Here is a 21,171-nt window from a genome sequence, read left to right on the forward strand (position 1 = left end):
CCAAAGTTAGCCCAAAAGGATGTGTTGACCAAATTGTCGATACGAGTTTTTGCGTCAAGAACAGGTTGATGTGACATTGAGCACCAAATGAGTATTATGCTTATTTTTTTATTCCTTCTTTTGTCGTTTTTCAATCTTATTCTTAAATTTTTGTAGCGTTCTTAATTTCTATTCTTTTATATGTTAGATTCTTTCGTCTAGATATCTTATTAACGTCGTGACTGAGCTCAAGATCAATCCTATCACCTTTAAAATTACCTCTCCATTTTATTCACACAAAACACACCATTAACTTTTATGCCATAAATGGATTAGATTAAACATGGGCAACCTAGAAAAGACAAGTTGTTAAGATATTGGTGAGGTGGAAAATGGCAATTGGTTAGGTTAGTTAGTTAAATCGTTACTAAAATTTCATAAAATTTGAATATGAACATTTATAAGTCACGAACACATCACTAACATTAATTATAAAGGTTAAATATTCTTAATCTTTTCAAAAATAGTTTGAATAATTACAGTCCTATTTTGCAGGTTGGTCCGGCTTATTTGACCAAAAAAATGTTAACCCACAAACTAAAGCTAATTTTTTATTTTTTAAAAATTAAACTCTGACCTATATTAAATTTTTTTAAATTCAATTAACTTTTATAATTTGAGTTGCATCGTACCAGATAGTCGAATTATCACATCATATGAACACCTCTAACGGTTCAATTTATCAAGTATTTTTATTAATATAAGTAAAAATTTAAAAACCTTAATTAATGTTTACCACTACGATGCTGACACGTGGTGATCTACAACCATCCAACGGTTCAGATTAGTTGTAAACTCAGCTTTTATTTGGAATATGGAATAATTATAGAAGCCACTCAATTGGGAATCTAGCCGCTAAAACATCCAAGTTCATCGTCGAAGCGTCGGCGGCCACATTACTCTATTCAGTGCCAAAAGGCTTCAATTTCCGGTCCAGTTCAACCATGGATGAATTTGTTTGACTTTTGGTTAAAAATGAACTCCGATTTGACTCAATTTGTTTGGTAATTGCAGAGTTTTCGCCAATAATCAAACAGAGCCCTAAGTTTGTGGCATCGCTTTCGATGGGGAGCGACGAATCGGGAATGTTGCAGAGAAATGAAGGCGGTAAGATTTCGACACATCAAAACACCTTTTCGATTTCCTTTTGTTAGCAGAAAGATTGCAATAGATTAGAGTAGCGGAATTTTTGGATATTTGATTTCTTTTTTAAAGAGGAAGTGTGTGGATTTGTTCGTTGCATTGAATGTGGACGGAATTTGAGCTATCTTCTCAAATCTTACAGTTGTTTGTGTACTGATTATAAATTAATTTAGGAATAGGAGGATCCTTCCTTCGAAAAGAAACCCTAGAAGCCATCGAGTGTGGAAAAGGGGGGAAACTGGTTATGGACTTGAACGATAATGGGATATTTCTTTTACTTTTTTTAGTTCTATTCTCTTTTTGCATTTCTTTTCAATAAAGTAATGGAGAACTTATGAACCTTTTCCTACTTTCCTGTACTTTTTTCTTCATGGTTTCCTGACTGAGCAAAAGTGCCCCAAGTGCGATTTGTTGAGCTATTGAACTCCTCCACTGTGGATGGTTTGCAGGAGGAGCTGGGAAAATAAGACATGTAGTCTCTTTTTACCATCCATTATTGAGCTATAAACCCAACCATGGTGGCCATGTTTTTGGGTTTTGATTTGCATGGCTGGTTAGCCAGAGGATATCCTCTTTGAACTTACTCTTTTGGGTTTTCCCGTCACAGTTTTAAAACGCGTCTAGTAGTGAGAGGTTTCCACACCCTTAGACGTTTGCTTTTACAACTAATGTAGGATCTCAAAATCCACCCCCTTCAAGGCCTAGCATTCTCGCTAGTACACCACTCCCACCCCCTTCGAAGCTCAGCGTCTTCATTGACACATCGTCTGGTGTTTGGCTCTGATACCATTTGTAACAACCCAAGCTCTCTCCTAGTGGTGGGCTTGAACTGTTACAAATGGTATTAGAGCCGGTCATCGGACGGTGCATGGGACTAGTTAGAGTAGGGCTAGACCCTTTCCAAAGTAGACGCGTTTTAAAACCTTGAGGAGAAGTCTGGAAAGGAAAGCTCAAAAAGAACAATATTTACTAGAGTTTGAACGGTATGAGGTCCCATTATAGAGAAAAATTTATTAGAAAAGGGCGTTACAATGTAGCTTGTACTTTTAAACTATTTGATGTATGATAGTGTGAGAGAAAAAGATTTTCAAATCTAACCCGTTCTTATAATAGCCAGACAGTTTCTTATAAGAGGATTTTTTGTTTGTAGAAGTGAATTCTCCATCTGAGTTCCTGGTTTCCCACAGCTTGTTGAATCATTTGTCCTATTCGATTGTCTTTATATAATTTCGACCCTTGTATTGAATTGAAACATTTGATCACATTCTTAGACTTCTATTTGCTTGTTCTATTCCACATAAAACCCCTAAAGAAATGTCACACAAATGCAAACATTGACAGCTTGTGAAGAAAAGTATACATGGGCCTAACTGATACTGAAGCTTTTTTTGGATCTCTTTCTGTGTAAGGTCTTGTCCTGATTAGTGAGTGGCCCACGAGGTGAATTTTTGACATTACTTAGTCTTACAATCTTAGAACAGAAGCTTTCTCACATGGCCAGTTCTAGGCAAATTAGTAACGAAATATTAATAGTTGTGTACCCAAGTCGATGCCTTCTCAAACATTAATAGTTGCTATGGTTGAGGATATCGACACTTCACACCAAATAAATGGGTTTCTTCCATTGTTTTTTCTTCTGTGGTTTCCTCACCACGGGGGAACGTCAAGGGGCCCTTCCAATGGCGAACTTGAACACAATAGAGATTGACATTAGAAATCTTTCATCTTTATGCAACAATACTCAGTACATTCACAAGGTGGGGGGTTCTATGAAGAGACATTCTTAGTGCAGATGATTCTCTAAGAACACTCCAAGGATCAATCGAAGTCCTGGAAGTTGGTCTTGGGAATTGAATCTTCCCGATACTCTTCTAGATGCATGGACATTGAACACTATATACTTTCGAATTTACTATACATATATACTCATCTAGGATGTATATATCATGGACACTGGACACTATCATGGTCCGGAAAGCTGACTTCAGAATTCTTTTGAACCCACACTAGGGATTCTAAGTCTAAGGTAGCTGAATACTTTTTTCTGTTTCCATTAGAATCTGATTTTTTTCAATTTGTATGATTAGATTTAGGCTCTTCTATAACCCTTGAATCCTTGATAAGAATATGCATATCCTTGACTTTGGCTTTACAGGGTGGGTTTTCTGATTGACTTTCTTTCTCACTCTGCCATTGTTGGTTTTATGGGTGGGAGCTGCTATTGCCCTTTCACTTTCACTCTCATCTTAACTGAACTCTTTAACTGAACTCTTTAAGTAAGGACACTATCTTCATTAGTATGAGACATTTTCGAGAAATCAAAAGCAAGGCCATAGAACTTATATTCAAAGTAGACAATATCATATCATTGTGGAGAGTCGTGGTTTCTAACAGGTATGTACTGATCCAACACAAATCTAATAGTTTCTCCTCTCGCACCAAAATTGAGTAGAGAATAACGCAAATGAAACAACACATAAAAAGATCTCAAAAATCTCATCGCATTCCTGTAATTCCTCTGCAAGAACTGATACCCAAATTGTTAAATAAGTGAAAGAACCATGGGCACACGAGACATTGATACCCCGATACTCACATCACTGTCAGACGTAGTGGCTCATTGATTGAACTTCCGCAGATTGATTGAATTCATCGTCAAAGACCCTTCAAACTTCAACACTTTTCACGTTTCAAGGATAGTGTCGGATGGCACAGGTGTGCCGTCATTGCACTCGAGCCCATGTGTCGGAGGTTGGATCATATACATCCTATCTGATACAGAGTCTGTAAATGGTATGACATGGATCAAGAGGGTCCACAATACCTCAATAGAATCTAGATGGATGAATGTTCAGAATGTCTCGATATTATGAACAACACATGAGCTCGTTCTCGATAGGCAAGACCAAGTGAATTATAATGGTCGATGACATCCCAAGACTTGAGATGACATCATGATATGAATGTCATGTCAATTGAGAACCAAGACGAGATTTGAGATGCAACATTGTACACGAGAGACCTTGTCCCCAAAGTAGAGGCAAGGTCAAGCCGACTAACGTGGCCAGTTAAAATTGTAAATGATTGAAAATACACATAAGTAGTGTTTGGTGGGTAAAAACAAATCTTGTCTAAGGTCCCACATAGCTACACGGACCAACCAACAAACTAAATAGGGGGCTACAAAGTCAAATTTGGAGGATAGTAGTGGATAATAATTATGAATATTATATTATATTATAAACTTTTCATATACAAAACATTATTAAAATATCCAACTATAATTCTAAAAAATTAAAGAAATGCATTAATGCATTTTTTTTTTTCTATCTTCAAAATTGTGGAAATAAAAATAGAGTGATTAGAAAATTGGAGACGCCATGGCATCACAATGGTCGGAATAAAGCAAGAAGGGTGAGAAGAAGCGGCGTGATTAGATTACAGAAAATGGTGAAAGATGGGGCATCTGACGGTGCCGGCACCGGCGAGTCCTCATCCGATGGTTCCACCGGTGCTGGTGGCCCTGTCGGAGCACTACTTGGCGGCACTTCTGGTGCGGGTGGATTAACTGCAACCATTAAAAAAACATAATTACAAAGATGGTCCCTATATTTGGCAATATTTATTTATTGTACTTTTGTCTTTGTGATTTTACAATTATATCCCCAGTTTGAAAAGAAAGTGGGGTTGTGTAAGCGTACCTGGAGCAGGCGTTTGAGCCATAGTTGGAGCGGGCACTGGCGCTCCTGTACCGGGAGCTCGTGATGGCACTCTGCTACCTGGAAATGGCGTAGGCGCTCCAGTACCGGGAGCTCGCGATGGCGCTCTACTACCAGGAAATGGCGTTGGCGCTGAAGAACCGGGAGCTCGCGATGGCGCTCTATTACCTGGAAATGGCGTTGGTGCTGCATCACCTAGGGCTCGCGATGGCGCTTTACTACCTGGAAATGGAGTTGGTGCTGCGGCACCGGGGGCTCGCGATGGCGCTTTACTACCTGCAAATGTCGTTGGTGCTGCGGCACCGGGGGCCCGCGATGGCACTTTACTACCTGCAAATGTCGTTGGTGCTGCAGCACCGGGAGCTCGCGATGGCGCTGTACTACCTGAAAATGTAGTTGGTGCTGCGGCTCTGGGAGCTTGCGATGGCGCTATACTACCTGCAAATGGCATTGGCGCTTCAGCACCGGGGGCTCGTGATGGCGCTTTACTATCTGGAGTTGTCGTTGGCGCTCGTGATGGCGCTGTACTACCTGCAAATGTAGTTGGTGCTGCAGCACCGGGAGCTCGCGATGGCGCTGTACTACCTGAAAATGTAGTTGGTGCTGCGGCTCTGGGAGCTTGCGATGGCGCTATACTACCTGCAAATGGCATTGGCGCTTCAGCACCGGGGGCTCGTGATGGCGCTTTACTATCTGGAGTTGTCGTTGGCGCTCGTGATGGCGCTGTACTACCTGCAAATGTAGTTGGTGCTGCAGCACCGGGAGCTCGCGATGGCGCTGTACTACCTGAAAATGTAGTTGGTGCTGCGGCTCTGGGAGATTGCGATGGCGCTTTACTACCTGCAAATGGCATTGGCACTTCAGCACCGGGGGCTCGCGATGGCGCTTTACTATCTGGAGTTGTCGTTGGCGCTACAGCACCGGGAGCTCGTGATGGCGCTGTACTACCTGAAAATGTAGTTGGTGCTGCGGCTCTGGGAGATTGCGATGGCGCTTTACTACCTGCAAATGGCATTGGCACTTCAGCACCGGGGGCTCGCGATGGCGCTTTACTATCTGGAGTTGTCGTTGGCGCTACAGCACCGGGAGCTCGTGATGGCGCTGTACTACCTGAAAATGTAGTTGGTGCTGCGGCATGGGGAGCTTGCGATGGCGCTTTACTACCTGGAAATGGCATTAGCGCTGCTGCACCGGGAGCTCGCGATGGCGCTTTACTATCTGGAGTTGTCGTTGGCGCTTGTGATGGCGCTATACTACCTGAAAATGTAGTTGGTGCTGCGGCTCGGGGAGCTTGCAATGGTGCTTTACTACCTGGAAATGGCATTAGCGCTGCTGCACCGGGAGCTCGCGATGGCGCTTTACTATCTGGAGTTGTCGTTGGCGCTACAGCACCGGGAGCTCGTGATGGCGCTGTACTACCTGAAAATGTAGTTGGTGCTGCGGCATGGGGAGCTTGCGATGGCGCTTTACTACCTGGAAATGGCATTAGCGCTGCTGCACCGGGAGCTCGCGATGGCGCTTTACTATCTGGAGTTGTCGTTGGCGCTACAGCACCGGGAGCTCGTGATGGCGCTGTACTACCTGAAAATGTAGTTGGTGCTGCGGCATGGGGAGCTTGCGATGGCGCTTTACTACCTGGAAATGGCATTAGCGCTGCTGCACCGGGAGCTCGCGATGGCGCTTTACTATCTGGAGTTGTCGTTGGCGCTTGTGATGGCGCTATACTACCTGAAAATGTAGTTGGTGCTGCGGCTCGGGGAGCTTGCAATGGTGCTTTACTACCTGGAAATGGCATTAGCGCTGCTGCACCGGGAGCTCGCGATGGCGCTTTACTATCTGGAGTTGTCGTTGGCGCTACAGCACCGGGAGCTCGTGATGGCGCTGTACTACCTGAAAATGTAGTTGGTGCTGCGGCACGGGGAGCTTGCGATGGCACTTTACTACCTGCAAATGGCATTGGCGCTTCAGCACCGGGGGCTCGCAATGGCGCTTTACTGTCTGGAGTTGTCGTTGGCGCTACAGCACCGGGAGCTCGTGATGGCGCTGTACTACCTGAAAATGTAGTTGGTGCTGCGGCACGGGGAGCTTGCGATGGCACTTTACTACCCGCAAATGGCATTGGCGCTACAGCACCGGGAGCTCGTGATGGCGCTGTACTACCTGAAAATGTAGTTGGTGCTGCAGCATGGGGAGCTTGCGATGGTGCTTTACTACCTGGAAATGGCATTAACGCTGCTGCACCAGGAGCTCGCGATGGCGCTTTACTATCTGGAGTTGTCGTTGGCGCTACAGCACCGGGAGCTCGCGATGGCGTTGTACTACCTGAAAATGTAGTTGGTGCTGCAGCACGGGGAGCTTGCGATGGCGCTTTACTACCTGGAAATGGCATTAGCACTGCTGCATCAGGAGCTCGCGATGGCGCTTTACTACTTGGAGTTGTCGTTGACGCTGCAGCACCGGGAGCTCGCGATGGGGCTTTACTACCTGGAGTTGTTGGCGCTGCGGCAACTGGAGCTCGCGATGAGGCTTTAGTACCTGGAATTGTCGTTGGCCCTGCTGCAACGGGAGCTCGCGATGGCGCTTTACTACCTGGAACTATCCTTGGCGCTGCAGCAACGGGAGCTTGTGAAGGCGCTGCAGCAACGGGAGCTTGTGAAGGCGCTGCAGCAACGGGAGCTTGTGAAGGCGCTTTACTACCTGGAATTATCGTTGGCGCTGCGGCAACCGGAGCTCGTGATGAGGCTCTACTACCTGGAATTGTCGTTGGTGCTGCAGCACGGGGAGCTCGCGATGGGGCTTTACTACCTGGAGTTGTCGTTGGCGCTGCAGCAACGGGAGCTCGCGATGGGGCTTTACTACCTGGAGTTGTCGTTGGCGCTGCAGCAACGGGAGCTCGCGATGGGGCTTTACTGCCAGGAGTTGTCGTTGGCGCTGCAGCAACGGGAGCTCGCGATGGGGCTTTACTGCCAGGAGTTGTCGTTGGCGCTGCAGCAACGGGAGCTCGCGATGGGGCTTTACTGCCAGGAGTTGTCGTTGGCGCTGCAGCAACGGGAGCTCGCGATGGGGCTTTACTGCCAGGAGTTGTCGTTGGCGCTGCAGCAACGGGAGCTCGCGATGGGGCTTTACTGCCAGGAGTTGTCGTTGGCGCTGCAGCAACGGGAGCTCGCGATGGGGCTTTACTGCCAGGAGTTGTCGTTGGCGCTGCAGCAACGGGAGCTCTCGATGGCGTTTTACTGCCGGGAGTTGTCGTTGGCGCTGCGGCACCGGGAGCTCGTGAAGGTGCTTTACTACCTGTAATTGTCGTTGGTGCTGCGGCAACTGGAGCTCGCGATGGTGCTTTACTACCTGGAATTGTCGTTGGCGCTGCAGCACCAGGAGCTCGCAAAGGCGCTTTACTACCTGAAATGGTCATTGGCGCTGCGGCAACCGGAGCTCGCGGTGGCGCTTTAATACCTGGAGTTGTTGTCGCTCCAGCACCGGGAGCTCGCGAAGGTGCTTTACTACCTGGAATTGTCGTTGGTGCCGCAGCAACCGGAGCTCGCGATGGTGATTTACTACCTGGAACTGTCCTTGGCGCTTCAGCAACAGGAGCTCGCGATGGCGATTTACTACCTGGAACTGTCCTTGGCGCTTCAGCAACAGGAGCTCGCGATGGCACTTTACTACCTGGAACTGTCCTTGGCGCTGCAGCAACAGGAGCTCGCGATGGCGCTTTACCACCTAGAAACGTCGTTGGCGCTGGCGGTTTACTATACGAAACTGTAGCAGGGGCCATACCAGGGGGATGACGAACTGCAAGAAAAGAAAAAATAAAACCTCGATTCGAAGCAGACGAACAAATTTTCAAACAAGAATAAAATCAAACGCACAGCCGCAATCAGAAAGCGGAGTCGAAATTCCACAAGTCGCAGGAAGATCAATCGCTCTAGTAACATTCAATTGAATCCCCAAGCTCTCGCTCTGCTTCAACCCAACGCACATACATTTAGCATTCCATTTCATCACACTTTCCACATTCTTGCAGCAAACTTCCGAGGGCATCGTCATCGTGCTCCCGATCGTGATGTAATTCACGCACGGCAGTATCGCATACACCACCGCCGGGCAATCCACCGCACTCGGCCGAGGCGACAACGGCGAGGCAGCACTCGCAATTATATTTTCATTGCAAATCCATATCGCTGCAATGCAGGTCAAGAACAGAGCCAAACTCTGAATCATCGCCATTGCCATTGCCATTGCTTGAATGCGGTCCAATTAAGATCGTTGAGTTATCGTCGAAAACAAGCTCGGTGCTATTTAATGCAAGAAATTGGGATTGAAATGGCAGTTTTTTCGGAATCTGTGAAGAACACATTTAATTTTTTTAATTTCTTGTGTTTTTTGTGGTGTTCTGTGAAACATAAATTTCCCAATGTTGAATGAGTGGTTTTCGGGGAGATGGATCCTATATTATTGCAGCTACAGCGGGTCAACATCTTGACCATTTTCCCTTCTATAATTCAAATTCTATGTTTTTATTTTTCATTATTATTATATATATATTCTATAAATAATATTGCAAACCAATATATCCATAATTATTGTATTTTATTAACCGTTAGAGATGTACATTTAACTCGAGGTGGAAAACCCGCTTCGAATAGTGAGACAATGGAGAGAGATTTTTCCGAGATTTTTCCTCGTCATTAAACATTATATTATACTGAAATATTATTATAATTTTTTTTATAGAAATTATCTATCAAAAGTTTATTTGAAATTAATATTTAATATATATGAAAGAGAAATGTGAAATAATTATATTGAATAATAAATTATTATTTATTTTATCATGTTTATTTCAATGGGCTTACAGCCCAACTTCTGGTGGGCCTCATATATTTACATCAATATGTTCAATTTTTTATTTATTTATAAATTTTCATCCCAAGCTCTTGAGAAATTATTTTTAATTTCCGATAAGCAAAACACGATAATCTATAAACTTCATGTAATTGAGCCAACGAAAAGGAAAATGCACTTTATTGGTGTAGGTAGTAACTTTTAATTCTTTTATGTGTTTCTTAGTCATCATATTCTCAGAATCACTCTCATTTGGACGTGATATCGATTTATTCATATACCTCTCATTTACTCGAGTGTCACCATTGAAGTCATAAAGTCATATCTCAAACTTGACTTGAAGTAAAGAATAAAGGTGTTGAATCTCACGGAGTGAAAGTAGTGGGAAATGGACTCAGCCTATACAAACAAAGGGCTTGGACTCGAAAACCGGCCTTACTCAACAAGCACCTTTATTAGTCAGGCTATTTCATTCTACTCAGTGAAGATTCTACGATAGGTGAGGTCATCTTTCTCTCCAACCGTCATACGATATTGCTTAAAAAAATATGAGTGCCGAATTTGTGAAAATGACATCCACGTAAAAGGACTGGAACTATAATATGCTTTAAATATATATATTTTTTAATTTTTGTTCGTATAAATTAAAGTGGGCAACTTGGGCAACCAGCTTCTATTTTATAACTACATTGGCTCTAAATATTAGAAAACCATAGCCACACATTTATCATAAAGATTAATAAAAATGGAGTGGTTTTTACCTAAAAACATTGTTTTTTTAATAAAAATTTATTTATTTATTTATTATTATTACTTAAAAAAAACATCCAAATTGGCTAATAAAGTACCTTTTTTAAAAAACTGATCATAAATTAAACTTTCTAAAAAAAATGATTTTTTTTTAACAAATTCTTATTAATTTCCATCCGACCCATCTGAGCAACAGAGAGGTATCTGAATGAATCGATACTAGATTCGAATGAGAGCGATTACAAGAATAGGATAACTAAGAAATACTTAAAGGAAATAAAAGTTAGTATCTACACCAACAACGTGCACGTTCCTTCTCGGTAGCTAATCATAAGAACTTCATGGGTAAGCGTGTTTTGCTTGGATGAGATGTATTTGAGTAAGGACAAAACATATTAGAATGACTCGTGTTGGTCTATGGGAATAGTCTTCTATAAGAGTTCAAGCTTACCGCTACTAGTAGATATTGTCTTTTTTCGACTTTCCAGGCTTCCCTTTGAAGTTTTTAACATGCGTCTACTAGGTAAAGGTTTTCACACCCTTACAAAGAATGTTTCGTTCCCTTATCCAATAAAAACGAAGAATAGGTAACGTAACTATGTTGCATGTGAATATCGAAGTTATCGAGTGCTAAATCCAAATTTCCAATCTTAGGCATGGGTCGTTATAACAATTCACGATCGAAAGGATCTTCCCTAACTTCGGGAAGGTTGATGATTAATTGTAAAGAATTACATGTGTTGTTTACTAAGTTCTAGACCTTGATTTTGTGACTTTTTAATGTAACATTTTTATGGAGATTTCCAACATGGTACACACATGTACTTGTNCCTTGTCCCCCCCCCCCCCTTTTGTATAACTTTACATATATTTTTAAAAGGTTGCCTCTTCCTAGGTGACTAGGCAACCATATCGACGTTGTTTAAACACGGAAAGTTCGTATCTCTCGACCTATCATTAATATTACAATTCTTATAAGTCCAAAGTTCAATGTTTGAATCTCTTATAAAAATACGCCGATTGAGTGTTTAGAATCTCTAGCTTTTAGATCAGAGTATCTATGCTTATATTAATCAATATTTCAATTATAATCTCTATAATTATATCACCGTGCCTATGAAAAAAAAATAGATTCCTTATAAGTTAAAAGATTCACGTGAGCAATCTCATATTTATAATGACGTGTATTTAAAAAAAAAAAAATTGGGTGTTTGACAATCGAACATTGCTTGTGCGGAATCCAAGCTTGTTCGACCACACACCCCGCCTACACGTGCATGTTCAATCGTCTGCGACACAACCAACTTGCCTCTACACTAGACCAAGTCATTTGGCTCAACTTTCCCTTTGCTCGGGGCCAAAGTCTCTCAATGCAACGTCGCATATCAACTATAAACCTAATCAACCCAACTTAACTCTACAATTTGGATTGAGCTATGAACTTATTTGGATTAGATTACGTCTCATAAAACTACATTGGATTGAACCGAACAAATTTGAATTTATTGTTAAATTTTAAAAAATGCATTTTTGCTCGCCATACCATTATATATATATATATATATATATCTTTTGCGCCGCATTAGTCTTTTCAAACTACTATTCAAAACTCTTTTCAGCCCGAGCCTAAAGAAAATGGGAAGATCAATCATAGAACAAGGAGGAGTTTCACAAGAGAGAGTGGTTGTCAAAGACTCAAATGACTGAAGCGGACTTCCCAATCACTTATTAAATTCTGCCTTTCGGAAGAAAATCTTATGCGAGGACCCGATCTACTAAACTATCTGAAATGTTGGCAAACAGGGCCAACGTAGTTCTGATCATCATGACTTTTTTTTCCTTTGCCCGGCACTCAAAACTCAAGTGACCTTTCTTCTTGCCGGACCAACACTCTATCTATGTTATATATATATATATATATATATATATATTTTTTTTTTATTCAACTTCATAATTATTTTTTGACTTGAAAATATATATATTTTATTAATTTTTTAATATTAAATTATTATTAATATTTCAAAACTACTCTTTAAATAAAAATATATTAGAATATTTAATGGAAAACGAATATAGTAGTGACCTGATTGGGATGCTTTCCTCGATCTAGTTCAAAATAATCATTATAACAGGCGTGTTGTCTATGGCTGCATGCTCATGACAAGCCCAACCCTTTATGTCTTTTCATATTCTAGTGTTTTACTTTTGTATTTCTAGGAAGTATGACGTTTCAGAAATATCATGTCTAGGCCCGTCAGACATGAAATGCTTCAGAATGTATTATAGGGGATACGACTAGTTGTCAACTTCTCCCTACCAAAGGTTATATACTGTGAGCTGTTGTTATTTCTCTTGCTTGCCTATATAACGTCTCTCTCAAAAATCTCTATTTCGAAAATCTTTCTCTGCCCTCGTTTTCTAAAACCTTCTCTTAAAACTGAGGCCAGAGGCTCGAGCATACGTTGCTTGGCTGTAGGCGACGCAAGAACGAATTGGCTTAGCTCACTTGTCATTGGAAAGTGAGTGCCACACAATCGCAAGTCTACTAGGCCACTATTAGTAGATATTGTCCACTTTAACCCATTATATATCGGTGCCAGACTCACGGTTTTAAACCATGTCTGTTAGAGATAGATTTTGACACCCTTACATTCTAATTTTGAACATTATATACATTTTATATATATATATAAAAAAGTAATATTATAGAATTTAAAATAATAAAAATATTTTCATATTTTATAATTTAGTTTTATTTATTTATTTATTATTATTATTATTATTATTTTGTACACTTAACTAACATTAAAGTCTTTGATCAAGTGGAACCACTTAAATTGAAATTTTCATATTTTTAATATTATTTCTTCAAATTTTAATTTTTTTTAACATCAATTTCAAGTTCCAACAACTATACATTAATTTGAAAAAAACATTTCATATATCAAATCATGTTGACCATTTTAATTAATTTTGCTCCACCATTTAAAATAACATGACTTTATTATCGATAACTAATTAATCATTTAAATTAATTTAATTCTCAAATAATATCATATTTAATTTCCAATAATAGATTATTACAATATTTCCACGTATGAATTAAAGTCCTCGACCCTAAAAAGTCGATTTTGTCCCCAAACAAAGAAGAAAAAGACGATTTTGTCCCATCCAATTATCTTGATCAATTCAATTACACAATTATTTCTAAAAATTTTAAAAAATCAATTGATTTGATTTTTGGTCGGTTTAATCGATTTAACTTATTTGTTTTTGGACCATCACTTCAATTATTGCCAAAATTGATTATTGTGTCCTTTTTTTTTTTAACAAATAATAATAAAAATAAATAAAATATTAAACAGAAAAACATTAATTTAAATTAGAGGGTAATATTCACATTCACATACAGCAGCTCCAAAATTTGTTACCCCATTTAAGTACGCAGAAACATCTTTATATATATATATATATATTATATTTATATGCGTTGATAGAAGGCTGGAGCGGTGGCGGCTGCTTTAAATCTGAAGTAATCTATGGCGGCTACACGGCGGCGACAGTCTCGCCATTAATTGCAGAGACTTTTCCTACGGCGGTCGGTCCTGACGGTCCTTTCTTCGAATACTTTTCCTTCGCCTCATCCTGATTCATCTGCTGCTGCCGGCACTCTGCACTACAAAAAGCGCTCTCGCCCCTGTTTCCACACCGCCGCACCGAAAATCGCATCAATTTCACTCAACAATTCCATCACTTACACCGATTTACAAGATTGATTTACAAGATTCAAGGAGAAATTTCGATCAATTTCGATCAATTTCGATCAATTTCTTGTTAAAATTTTACTGTGCCCTAGAACAGCCATTTAATCGATAGTTGTTTTTACTTACTTGTACATGTATATGTCACGGCCGGAAACGAGGCGGCGACGACAGAGGCAACAAGCACGGAGATGCTGAGACGACCATGGAAACTCATCGGAATGTCTCCGATTGTTTCTCGGCGAGAGCATGGAGAGAAGACGGTGATCGTAGGCGGTGTTAGGGCTTTCGATTGGTGGAGGTTCTGCGACGTCGAAGAGGATCTCCTTCTCGCTGGAGGATCTCTTGATTGGGAGCCTCTTTGGCGGCGGCGGCATAGTGGTTCTCCGGCGACGTTAGAGAGAGAAAGTGGGTTAAGAGAGAGAGAGAACGGGAAACTGAGAAGCGGAGGAGAAGGAGGAGAAGTGGATAAAAAGAGAACCAGCGAGTGAGGAGTGAATCTGGACCGTACGATATGGCTGACAGTGACGACCAGTTCTAAATATTTGGAAATACACGTCAGCTCCTTCATTATTTTCTTTCTTTCCCATTTTCTAAAAAAAAAAAAAAAAATGTTCGAAGACTTTTTTTAATTTTATATATATATAATGTATTTAACCAATTGAAAGCATCTTTAGTGTTTAAAATTATTATTATTATTTTATTAAAAAAAATCTATATATATTATGTCTTAAAAATTCTTTTTTATTAGAAAATTCGTGCGATAATTATTTAATTTTTGTAATTAATTTTACCTATATTTTAAAAAATAAAAAATAAAATAAAATGTTGAAAAATAATAATAATATTAAAAAAAAGAAAAGAATTAAAATGTTGCAAGTGGCTAAAAAAGCGTTTTTTAATTAATTATTTTTGGGGCCCACTTATTTTTGATTTGGTCATCCATCCAAGAGTATGGAGAGAGAAGTTTTGGATGCTTATATCCACTTTCCGGTGTGCAACGCCAGCGGTCACTTTTAATGGATCTGATTGGTCCACGTGGATGTCGAGTACATGTCATCTCACACAATAGGCAGAACCGCATCGAATTTTCCTAAAATATCATAATAATTGTTTACTTTTTCGAATAAAACATATTCTTTAAGTACAAATATAGCATAAATAACCCATTTTCCATTGCATGCTTCAATTAATATTGGGTTTAATAATAATTTAATGCCGCATTTTCTGTTATATATATAATAAAATTTAGTAAAAATGATAAAAAAAAAATATATATTTATGTAAAATTAAGAGACTAAAATATAATAATTAAAAGAAAATAAATATTGAAATTCATATAAGAATGGAATATATGATAATTAAAATGACTTTAGTGTTTAAAAAGATTTTAAAAGTCATTAATATCTTATTAATCTCGTGATTGATTTAATTAATTTTTAATTAAAAAAATCATGAAATTAATTATTCATTATTTTATTTAATGTATTTTTCTTCAATAATGGGTTTTAAATGGTAAATAACTATTTAAAAAAAAATATTTGAAGAATTTTCAAATATTGAAAAAAAAAATACATTTTCTATTTTATTTATTTTCTATTTGGTTCATTTCAATTAGTTCCTACAATTTCATCAAAAGCATGAAACCATATATCGCTAGGTCCAAGATATTTTCACTATTGGGCTGGGCTTCAAACCTGGGCCCATTTTCTTATTTTGGGCCGGGAGTGGATTGTGCCAGCCCAGCCCAGTTAATCATAATTTCGAGGACGTTAATTAATCGGAATTTAATTATGATCATGGCGAGGAGGTGCCTCCGTCGTCTTCTTGCTAAGAAGTTTGTGCTCTCAGAGATTTTTGAGCTCAAAGATCTTCGACGACTAGTGAAGGATCGGGAATTTGCACAGGAATTTAGACGTCCGGTGGGGAATGGAGAACGCCGACGTATTTTTAGGTCTGCATGACTTTCTTGAGCGTATGCGTCAACCATCAGCCTCAGATTTCGTCAAATCCATTAAAAGGTAAATTCGTTTTCCATTCGAACGATATGTGCGAACTATAGGATATTTGTTGACTTCAATTAGTGTTCACGTGATCTTTCCTTCAAATTTAATCTGATCTCTTTACACTTCAATTACAATGCTTGCTCATTGTTCCTTTTCTCGCTCTTTCTTCTGGACCTTGAATTTCTTGCTATCTAAATCGGCTGTTTGTTTGTTTAATTATAATTCAAATTGATGAATTTTTGGAGGAAATGTTCGTGGTCATCATTGGAAGAAGTAAAGATGGACCTATGAATTAGCATAGTTGTGCAAGCTGAACTCAGTGCCTACTGTGATTTTTAGGTTGATAATGTTATTGATACATATGAGATAAGTGACAGTTACTTAACTTGATTGAGTTATCGCTAGAGATGAGCGTCGTCATTTGGGCTTTTGGTTATAGTTGCCCTCCGTTTTGTAGATTCAAATGCCTGCCCATGAAAGCCAAAACCAACCGATTCATTTTCTTCTAGAAGGAGAAACCACTTTCATAAATGGAATCTCAGAGGGAATAGCATTTATTGGCCTTTAAATGAAAAGAACATATAGTTAGTACCTACTGACAGAGTTTCGTTATGGTGTTATGTGCAAGCTGAACTCAGCGCTTGTACAAATGTAGCTTCGAGATATGGACATAATAGTACAAGCATTGGATATAGCCAAATGGTTTTGTAACTGAATACCCTTTTATATATCACCTGCATGACATACTTTAATACCTGAAGTGACTACCTAATACCGAGGAGTTTGGATATTTTCAATCTTAAACTTTGTAAACATTCCTGCAGAAGATTTTTACACCTGTTATATACACACAAGCGTGGATGTGCATATCTCTATGTGTATGCTTCAGTCTGTCAAGTTCCAGATCGATATTCATTTTGTAGCCTTATACTGTAAGAGTCTTGCAGTGATTACTCACGTTGATTGTTTAACTTCTGGAGATAACTTTCTGTCAGGTGTATCGTTTTCTTAATCAGAGGACAAGGATCTTGGCTGTTGATTTTGAACAGTAATTAGCATATTCATAAAGTTTTTGACTAAACTCTTTATACTGGCAGCTTTATTGTGTCATTTTCGAATAATGCTCCTGACCCTGAAAGGGATAGTGCCTCTGTACAAGAATTCTTTGCCAAAATGGAGGGAGCTTTCAGAGCTCATCCACTTTGGTCTGGTTGCTCAGAAGAAGAGCTGGAAAGTGCTGGTGAGGTAAGTTTACTACTATTGGAGACTAAATATTTATAATTAATAATGATTTGTTTTTCACCCCAACGTTGAGGATGAGGTGAATTATTAATCAATCGGTAACATATCTGGACAAAGAGGGTTTAGTTTTAAAATAATATATTTACGTACAATCCATTTGATTGTTGAATATAGAAGCAATCTGAGTAAGACACATAATGATCCCATCCTTACATAGTTAACTAATGAAGAAATTATGTTATAAACAAGCCAATATCTTTGGGAATACTCTGCAAATAAATAGTCTTCTCAGATGGATCCTACAATGCACACACTTTACTCCCCAAGTATGTGCTGCTTAAGTGATATTTATTTATTCACAACATTTGTTCTCTCTTCTAATGCATGACCGTCTACGAAATGCAGGGATTGGAGAAGTATGTCATGACCAAGTTATATTCTCGTGTATATGCTTCGCTTGCAGATGATGTAAAAATTGACGAACAACTTTCTGATAAGATGGCATTGATTCAACAGTTCATTCGGCCAGAAAATCTGGATATCAAACCAAATTTCCAGAACGAGTCATCATGGTTGGTGAGTAAAGGTCGAAGTCAAGAGATCTTCATATAATTTTTGCATCAATCATCTCCTCTCTCATAAAATTTACATCCTCATGATTATTTGTTTGTGCATAAAAAATCATACTTTGAAGTTAGTTGTTTCATTACATTTTTTTACCATTTTTTAGAATTGTTCATAAGTTCAAACCAGGAATCTAATTGACACTTTATCCAGTGATAGCTTATCATTTACGAAACATTTCCATGATAGATCTTTCCTAGTTAGAAATTCAAGTATACGTTAAAACTATGTATCTCAAACTATATAGCCTTGTTGTTTTACTATTCTTGGGCAATGCCGAAGTGTAGATGGAATTGCTGGAGAACCTATTCTCAGATGAGCTGATACCTATTGGAATAAGTTGAGGAGGACATAAGAGAAACGTTAAATTGTATTGTATATTTATTTTCAATGATTACGAAATCCCCTTGGTTCTGTAATGCATGACGGGCTTGGTCAAAACCTGTTATGAAAGCCCCCTAGGTTCCTGGACAATTCTCGAGTTAAGTTTTTGATTTCCATGGGGAAGTTGTGGGAGAAAGAATGAAATACATAATTTTCTAAGGCATTCTTGTTAAGGCGATATGATTAAAGTTTCTTCCACATAGGCTTGCTCTTACTCTTCGTTACTTCAAAGTTTGTTTTCAGCATGTCATGTCTTTTTTAGCTGAAACTTTCTGTTGAACTAGGTCATGCATTGCGATCATTATGTGGAATTTTCCACCATATGAATCTTTGTTGGTCATTAATACTAGTTTCACCTACATGTTTACATTTTTATTGGCAGCTTGCTCAGAAGGAACTCTTGAAGATTAACATGTACAAAGCTCCAAGAGACAAGCTTGTGTGTCTCCTTGGCTGTTGTAAGGTCATCAGTAACCTGCTACTTAATGCTTCTATTGCTTCAAATGAGAATCCTCCAGGGGCTGATGAGTTCCTTCCCGTCCTTATTTATGTTATCATAAAGGTGATGTATAATATGAATAGTTAAAGTTGGTTTGCCCATATCTATTACTTATGAAGAAACTCTTTCATGCTAGAGCTTATATTCTTACATAGCGTTTGAAAATTTGTTGTTTCCTTAAAGAAACGTCACCAACAAACTCTCATCATCTCTGTTTGGCATTAAACTGAAAAGTTGGTGGTAAACACCATACAAATTTTATTGTTTCACCTTTTAGGATATAGTTATCGTAGTACTATAGAAATTTCTGACATCATGCTCATAAATGTGTTTTTCATGCACAATCTCTTGTAGGCAAACCCTCCACAACTGCACTCAAATTTATTATATATACAACGGTACAGGGGACAATCCCGATTAACTGGAGAAGCAGCATATTTTTTCACAAACATACTCTCAGCCGAGTCCTTTATCTCAAACATTGACGCAAATGCCCTCTCAATGGAAGAAACCGAGTTTGAAAAAAACATGGAATCTGCTCGAGCACTGCTATCTGGGCTATCCACTGATGTTGAATCTTCTTCTAATAAAAGTAACTTGGATGAACGAGTTGCCCGTAATTCAGAACTTGTTGAAACCAGTTCTCAAGCTTCAAATTCTGGTACAGAACCTGCAGTTAGACCCAACTCCCCAGAATCAAAGTCAAGCACTGAGGGACCACATGTCAAATACCAGTCAACAGTGATGGAAGTTTCAACGCTCTCAGATTTGGAGAACAAGGGTGCAGCTATGCTTTTAAATGATCACACAAGGAAGCAAGCCTTCCGAGATTATCCATATTTGTTTGCCCAAGTTGGGGATCTTACATTTAATGACGTAGAAGAGCTACTCAATCAATACCAACATCTAGTTTTCAAGTATGTTTCCCTTTCTAAAGGACTGAGTCTCAGATCTTCATCCCCATCTTCGTCAAATTCTGAAATGCATTCCCACCACAATCCTGAATCTTTCAAAGAACCTGAAGATGTTAGAGACGTAACATCAAATGATGAGTCTGCTGGAGAGACACATACTATGATTGATGGCCCAGATGGAACCTCACCGTTTGGAGAAGAAAACGTTGGATCAGGGTTAATGCAAGACAAGGTAGTACTACCTCAGCATGAAGGAAACGACACGACATCCCTATCCTAGCACTGTCAACAACTTTTGTGGGGACCAATCGTCAAATGTTTTCAGTCTGGTTATCTTGATTTATTCCTCAAATTTCTGTCCATCTGCAATGAGCAATTGTCATGTTTAGGATCTGATCTCAGGCCGATGATGGGCATGGCAATGAAGAACAACAATGGAGATTTAGCCTTGATTTTGGATCTGGAAAGGTGACAGGAAATGAAATCCCCCAAGAAACAAACTAATGGCTGCCGGAGTGACAAATTTTCTTCCAAGCTTGCATCCACAAGTATGTTTCTCTACTTTTCCTCCATTTGTAACATTGTAGCACTTTCATTCAGGAGCATATTGATGAATTATAAGGCTAAACTTTATATCAATATACGTTGAGAATCTACAATTCTTATGCAATTGGACATTTTTTGGACATAATGCTAGACAGATCTCTGATTCTCATGCGTGGATATAACTTTCACTCAATAATAGAGGAATTGACAGCTGAGTAGAACTTGGAGACACGAGACGGAGCATGAGTATAGAGGTTAGTCTCATGGTAGTGATATTTTAGAAATAGCTTTTGCTAATTAGTAAGGTGTAGAAATTCTATTTGATTTGATACACGAAAATTATTATAAATAGATGGCGGATTCCTAGTCAGAGCCTTTGTTACATTTGATGGTGACCTCTGTTTTATATTCAAACTTGGTATGATAGAAAGGTCAGTAATTAGTGCTCACACCTAACACGTAATCAACAAACATGATCGATGTGTGTGTTTCATTACATTTGATTATTATTATATTTATGTATGGAAGTAAAACCACCGATACTTTATTTGATAATAGTCATTAACAGCATGCTTAATTTATGGATGGTTTTAAATAGTTTAGAATTATGTAGTCGAGCTATTTTGACCAGTAGTTTTACTTACCTTAAAGGCTTTAACTACAAGTTTGTTCATTCAAGCTATCCCATTAATTTATACT

General features: G+C 39.1%; 4 protein-coding genes and 1 long non-coding RNA gene across 6 annotated transcripts; 2 read left to right on the top strand and 3 right to left on the bottom strand.

Annotated features, from left to right (window-relative positions):
* Nucleotides 1-872: 872 nt before the first annotated feature.
* Nucleotides 873-1,528, top strand: LOC111811202. Its single transcript, XR_002817512.1, has 2 exons — nucleotides 873-970; nucleotides 1,054-1,528. It is a non-coding gene; the product is annotated as an uncharacterized LOC111811202 (long non-coding RNA).
* Nucleotides 1,529-4,497: 2,969 nt separating this feature from the next.
* LOC111811182 (mucin-2-like) lies at nucleotides 4,498-8,696 on the bottom strand. The gene is made up of 4 exons (XM_023697940.1): nucleotides 8,406-8,696; nucleotides 6,792-8,354; nucleotides 4,884-6,629; nucleotides 4,498-4,750 (listed from the first exon to the last, which is right to left on the bottom strand). The coding sequence occupies exons 1-4, from the start codon at nucleotides 8,674-8,676 to the stop codon at nucleotides 4,569-4,571; spliced, it is 3,762 nt and encodes a 1,253-aa protein (XP_023553708.1). The 5' UTR covers nucleotides 8,677-8,696; the 3' UTR covers nucleotides 4,498-4,568.
* Nucleotides 8,697-8,721: 25 nt separating this feature from the next.
* On the bottom strand, nucleotides 8,722-9,406 carry LOC111811191 (non-specific lipid-transfer protein-like protein At5g64080). Its single transcript, XM_023697951.1, has one exon. The coding sequence runs from the start codon at nucleotides 9,138-9,140 to the stop codon at nucleotides 8,745-8,747; it is 396 nt and encodes a 131-aa protein (XP_023553719.1). The 5' UTR covers nucleotides 9,141-9,406; the 3' UTR covers nucleotides 8,722-8,744.
* A 4,455-nt stretch (nucleotides 9,407-13,861) lies between these two features.
* LOC111806606 lies at nucleotides 13,862-14,805 on the bottom strand. Its single transcript, XM_023691985.1, has 2 exons — nucleotides 14,387-14,805; nucleotides 13,862-14,193 (listed from the first exon to the last, which is right to left on the bottom strand). The coding sequence occupies exons 1-2, from the start codon at nucleotides 14,632-14,634 to the stop codon at nucleotides 14,043-14,045; spliced, it is 399 nt and encodes a 132-aa protein (XP_023547753.1). The 5' UTR covers nucleotides 14,635-14,805; the 3' UTR covers nucleotides 13,862-14,042.
* Nucleotides 14,806-16,056: 1,251 nt separating this feature from the next.
* LOC111776222 (vacuolar protein sorting-associated protein 9A-like) lies at nucleotides 16,057-20,856 on the top strand. 2 transcript variants are annotated; one of them, XR_002815146.1, is made up of 6 exons: nucleotides 16,057-16,278; nucleotides 17,361-17,508; nucleotides 17,911-18,081; nucleotides 18,896-19,075; nucleotides 19,367-20,474; nucleotides 20,624-20,856. XR_002815146.1 is itself a non-coding variant. In XM_023669799.1 (5 exons), the coding sequence occupies exons 1-5, from the start codon at nucleotides 16,187-16,189 to the stop codon at nucleotides 20,204-20,206; spliced, it is 1,431 nt and encodes a 476-aa protein (XP_023525567.1). In that variant the 5' UTR covers nucleotides 16,057-16,186; the 3' UTR covers nucleotides 20,207-20,856. The 2 variants fall into 2 exon arrangements, 1 of the variants encoding a protein (XP_023525567.1); XM_023669799.1 differs by having other exon boundaries at nucleotides 19,367-20,856.
* Nucleotides 20,857-21,171: the final 315 nt, after the last annotated feature.

Source organism: Cucurbita pepo, chromosome LG01 (genome assembly GCF_002806865.2).
Source record: "Cucurbita pepo subsp. pepo cultivar mu-cu-16 chromosome LG01, ASM280686v2, whole genome shotgun sequence".
Classification (NCBI taxonomy): Eukaryota; Viridiplantae; Streptophyta; class Magnoliopsida; order Cucurbitales; family Cucurbitaceae; genus Cucurbita; species Cucurbita pepo.